Source organism: Arachis hypogaea, chromosome 13 (assembly GCF_003086295.3).
Source record: "Arachis hypogaea cultivar Tifrunner chromosome 13, arahy.Tifrunner.gnm2.J5K5, whole genome shotgun sequence".
Classification (NCBI taxonomy): domain Eukaryota; kingdom Viridiplantae; phylum Streptophyta; class Magnoliopsida; order Fabales; family Fabaceae; genus Arachis; species Arachis hypogaea.
The window spans coordinates 16,213,154-16,218,903 of NC_092048.1; the positions used below are offsets into that span (position 1 = coordinate 16,213,154).

Here is a 5,750-nt window from a genome sequence, read left to right on the forward strand (position 1 = left end):
TATGATAACAGAGAAGAAAATGATTAGAATTTAGAATTTTTAAAATTAATATATATAATAAGAGTATTTTAGTCATTTTTTATAATAAGGATATTGTAGTTATTTTTTATAAAAATAATATTAACTTAGACTGGTTCAAAATTTTATTCACCATTTTTCGATTAAATTAATTTATCTGGCCTAATTTTGACAAAAAATAATACGATTTAATCAATTATATGTGTTAAATTTTAATTATTAAAAAACATCTTTAAAAAAAGATGTTTTAGACGTCGTTATCAGAGTGGCTTCCTCTATATATATATATATATATATATAATTTGTTGTACACACTTGCATAGTTGGGTGAAATAATGAAAAGATAATTAAATTGAGTTAGTCGAGTAGATAGTTCATTAATCTATTTAAATAAATATTTAAAGTTAAAACCTCATTTTATTTATGTAATAATTTATTAGTCAACAATAAATTTTAAATAAATATCAAATTTGTAATATATTGGTCTTTAATTTTTGGATTAAAAAATAAATGGGAAACAAAAAAATAATAATGGAAGTAATAATACTAAAAAAGTCTAAACTAAACTTCACAATACCCACAATTTTTGTTGCTTTTAAACAATGTTCAAATATATATATTCAAAGAGATGAAATACGTACTCAAAGTTCAATTCATTGCCTGCACGAAGACTATAGAGTTTGAAAATTATGTTTATTTTCGGCCATATATATTCTCCACTATCCACCCATTGCTTCCATTTCTGAAAGTTCCAGTTAAGTGTGGTTTAAATGTACACCACAAAAGACCCCCCAAAGCGGCGGGATTAAAATATTGAATATCAATTCTCAACTTTCAAAATTTTGTTGGATAAATTTGATTATGAAAGATATAGGTGTAAAATGCTTTAGAATGGTATTGAGACAAGGGTATAATTTTTTTATAATTTGCAAAAAAAAAAATAATTATTTTAATCTTTATTTGTAATAAAATAAAAATTCATATACAGTATTTTTTTAATAAAATTAATAATTAAAAATCATTAAATAATAATTTATTTTTTTTACTGTGTACAACGTGTACTTAGTTGTAATCTCCAGACCAAGCATAAAGAGTTAAAGACTTGCTCATTACTTCCTTATATTATTGGTGTTAGCAGCCGTCGATCTAAACTATGAACTGCCAATAAAATCACGCCACGTCAAACACCATGATGCCCACTTAGAAAAATTCGTACATGCATCTAAAAAAATTTCTTTAGCCACAATAATTAGATTCAAACGGTTGCTACAGGTTTTGACCAGCCAACGCATCATTGACAAAATATTCAGCACCGATCTATGACTGGAAAAAATCAACGAATTTACAAAAAAGCAAATCAATATAACTTTATTTTCTTCCTATTTATTATTTTTTTTAAAAAAAATAATCTAGAAATGTCGACCCTCAAGATTGAAGACCTTATAATATACTTATAAATAAAAAGCCGCATTCTCTTACCATAACAAATCACTGAACATTCTTCTTATTCAGTTCTCTTCAGCAAATTAACATTTAAAAAAAATTATATCAAAAGAATTTGTATGTTGTGATATACAGAGAATAATAATGGCAGAAACTGAGATTCCTGAATATTTTCTTTGCCCAATTTCCCTTGAGATGATGAAGGAGCCTGTGACTGCGGTAACAGGCATCACATACGAAAGAGAAAGCATTGAGCAATGGCTGCGGAAGGCGAAAGAGTGCGTTTGCCCCGTGACGAAGCAGCCATTGCCGCGAAGCTCGCAATATTTGACCCCAAATCACACTTTAAGGAGACTGATTCAGGCATGGAGTGAAGCAACTAATGCAGCTAGAGGCCACGGTGCTGATCATCAACAGATTCCAAATCCGCAGTTGGAGAAGGTGCAAGTTGAGAAGCTAGTGAAGGATCTTAAGGTTCCTCATAGGAATCAAAGAGCGCTGAAGAAGTTGCATGGTTTTGCCATGGAAAGTGAGAGGACTAGAACTTGCATGGCTGAAGCTGGTGTTGCTAATGCCATGGTTATGTTCATTAACCAGCGTTTCCAACAAGGTAATTAATTCAATAATTAAATATTATTTTACTATTCATATTTTCTTAATAATTAGATATGTATTTTTTTTTATTTTGTTAATTAAAAATAATTTAAATACATAAATTAATTAATAACAATTATATTTTTATACTATGTAAAAAGTGTTTAGTGTAATCCATGTAGTTAATGTTTGAATGAAGATAGAATTGACTGTGGTCAATATACACTACTTAATTTTGTACAAAATTATTCATATATAATGTTCATAGTTTATTGTTAAAAAGGCACATTTATTAGTAATATTATAAAATCATATCATGCGTATTAGCAGAAAGTATATATAAATAATAAAAATGTTTGATAATAAAAAATGATTAGGCAAAAACAATCAATGCTTGCTTTACCGTATAAATAATTATATTTTGCACCGCTTCTTTAAAAGCTGGTTATATGTTAGCCAAAAAAATTGATAAACTTTATCTTAGCTTGATCTTGATTAACTAGGATTCAACAAGCTAATATAAGTCACCTCCATTTAATTTCATGATTTGCAATAAGAGTTTGTGCAAAACTTATCTTACCATATAGCATATAGCAATAAGTATATATAAGAAATTAATATTTAAATAATTAATATTAGTTAATTTTTTATAATTTTTTTACATTTTTATTTTTAAAAAATTTAAGATTTAAAATTAAAATTTAAGATATATAATTTAAGATTTTAAATTTAAAAAATTTGGTTAATGTTGATGGGAAAAAATTCACTTCTTAATCAAACTCATAGTACAATTGTTTGCGTATGATAAGTTAGGGTTAGAATTTAGAAAGGATGTCTAGCTAGCATTTACTTATTGAAAATGTTTAGTAATAAAAAAAATTAATTAAAAATAGTTATAATTTGTGATAATTAATAAATATTAAATAAGATAAATTCGGACTGTTTTTTATTTTTTTGTCTTTCTAGTATTACCGACTATTCTACGATACTAAGTTGTTCTTTGATTACAAAAATACAAGTGTATAATACAAAAGTTGAAATTATTTTAGGTAAGAGTAAGACAATGTGCCTAGAAGAAGCTCTAAGAATTCTTCATCTTACCTGGAATATACCATCAAGGACCAACATGAAGGCTCTTGTTGGAGAAAACTTGGACTTCATCAACTCTTTGACTTGGATTTTGGACCTTAACGTGCACAAAAACAACGTTAAGATAGTAAACGAAGCAATGCCTTTATTGAAGTTGACAATTCAAAACACAAATTCAACCATCTTAGGGAACTTGAACTTCCAATTCTTCAAGGGAATGGTGAGAGTATTGGGAAAAAGAACAATATCTCAACAAGCCCTAAAATCCACCTTGCAAATCCTCATAGAAACATGCCCTTTGGGTAGGAATCGAAAGAGCATTGTCGAGTCGGGTGCAGTTTCAGACCTAATCGAACTTGAACTCGAAAAACCGGAGAAAAACATTTCCGAACTTATATTCAACCTTCTAGCACATCTATGTTCATGTGCTGAAGGTAGAGAAATGTTTCTTAAACATGCCGCGGCAATAGCAATGGTTTCTAAAAGGATTCTTAGGGTTTCTTCCGCGACGGACGACCGGGCAATCCATATTTTATCGGTGATCGGAAAATATTCGGGATCAAAGGAGGTTGTTCTTGAGATGCTTAGGGTTGGTGCAGTGTCCAAGCTTTGCATGGTGATTCAAGCAGATTGTGCATCTTATTTGAAAGAGAAAGCAAGAGGTATACTTAGGTTGCATTCCAAAGTTTGGAGTGATTCACCTTGCATACAACTCTACTTATTAACTAGGTACCAAAGATAGTTATTATTGATTCTTTCAATAATTAGTATTATTACTATATATATATTTTTTTACCGAAGATATAAAGACTCGAATTCACGATCTCTTAAATAAGTATGAAAAGATTATGTCATTTAAGATATAATTTATTAGCTATTGTTACTATTTTTTTATCAAAGATATGAGACTCGAACCTGTAATCTCTTAATTGAATATGGGGAGACTATATCATTTGAGTTATAACTCATTGGCTAGCTATTGTTACTATTATTAATCAACAACAATCTTAATGCATGTATCAATTATTATTGGGTTAATTACTCCTTCCATAGTCTATATGTAAAAACAGCAATACTAAAAGGATAATATGTAAACTTACTTTATATAACATAATATCTATAATTTTATATACATAACATTTATAATTATATATTTATTATATTTAAATTATATAATTATTCTAATAATAATTAATTAATTTTAAATAAAATAATTTTAAATTAATTAAATTGATTTTTTATTTTTTTTCAAATATTATTGTTAAAAATAAATATTATATTTATTAGATGCATGTATTTAGACGTCATGAAAATATAAGTGTCCTTTTTTAGATGTATTTAAATTTAATTAATTTAAAAATGCCTAAAAAAATAACACGTATTTACGCTCCAAATTGTTTAGCTAGCGAGATTACTTTGATTTTGATATACTCATGGCAAAGGGTAATTCCCTTCTAATTGTATCCCACTTTTAATTTGTTCATATATAATGTTGTGTGTTGACAAGTCAATAATTTGAAGAGAATGATAACATTTTTTCCGGGAAAAAATTTCTGTTCTATTTATATTCTATTCCCTGTTCCAACATACATTATTCGCAGTTTCTCATGTGAATACAAACAAATTACGGTTATATTCTTCAATTTTGGTAAATGAAAAAAAAAAAAAACACAAACACATAAAGTAACAAACCTTTTTCTTGTTTTCTTCTTTTCTTTATTCTTCATTGACCTGCTGATTTTTATCAAGTCTACAGACAATGCATTTTCGGTTCGTTTTATACCAGTAGTGATAATGACTATAGTGACCAAAAGTATATATCGTAAGATTTACTTCTAAACCTCATATATTTTTTCAACTATTTATCTGTTTTTAGACGAGTTAAACTCCAAAATAGTCCCTGAAATTGGCGTCGTGTACTAAAATCGTTTCTAATATTCCAATTGCACTAATTACATTTTTGAGATTGACAAAAATATATGTTAGTCTCTGACTCATTTTCTATTAACGATGTGATGACATAGCTTGATAATGTGGCCCATTAGTGACACATGTTACTTCATAATTTGGCCACATGTAATGATATGATGATGTGTTGACCAATGACACGTGGCATGCTGGTGTGGATGATTGTGCCACGTGTCACAATGCTATTTGGTCACGTGCCTGTTTGTGCCACGTGTCGCAACCGTATTCGTCCACGTGTCATCCATTATGTCATCATTATAGATGCACCAAATTAGTCTCTCACTTTGCATTAAGTGACTCATTTTAGTCCCTAAAATTGAATGTCGTGCACCAAAATAGTCCCTTCACTAGTTTTTTTTTCTATAAATTCAAAATTCTCAATATTTTTGAATCTATTAATTCCAATTCTATTTTTTCACATTTTATTTAAATACAAGTGCTTTTATAAAATATTTTTTCTCTTGCGGGTACCCCTAACCACCGTCTTGGAATTGACGTGAAGATGGTAGTGGGGGTGCTTAAAGTGCCTTCAGTCTAGCCCATTTACACACAACGGAAACGTGTATTTAATTTCATAAGAATCGAAAAAAAATATGTATTTTAATTCTTAATTTCTTGTTAAAATCACATGTTTTTTG

At 28.5% G+C, this 5,750-nt stretch overlaps 1 protein-coding gene across 1 annotated transcript; it reads left to right on the forward strand.

The window, feature by feature from the left end:
• Positions 1-1,509: 1,509 nt before the first annotated feature.
• On the forward strand, positions 1,510-4,112 carry LOC112737462 (E3 ubiquitin-protein ligase PUB23-like). Its single transcript, XM_025787378.2, has 2 exons — positions 1,510-2,071; positions 3,105-4,112. Exons 1-2 carry the CDS (start codon positions 1,606-1,608, stop codon positions 3,884-3,886), a joined length of 1,248 nt encoding a protein of 415 aa, XP_025643163.1. The 5' UTR covers positions 1,510-1,605; the 3' UTR covers positions 3,887-4,112.
• The last annotated feature ends 1,638 nt before the right edge of the window (positions 4,113-5,750 follow it).

Excerpts from the sequence above, each read along its gene's own strand:
- LOC112737462 (XM_025787378.2), top strand. The coding sequence starts at position 1,606 with ATGGCAGAAACTGAGATTCCTGAATATTTTCTTTGCCCAATTTCCCTT. Across the intron at positions 2,072-3,104 it reads TAACCAGCGTTTCCAACAAG|GTAAGAGTAAGACAATGTGC; the intron begins GTAATTAATTCA and ends AAATTATTTTAG.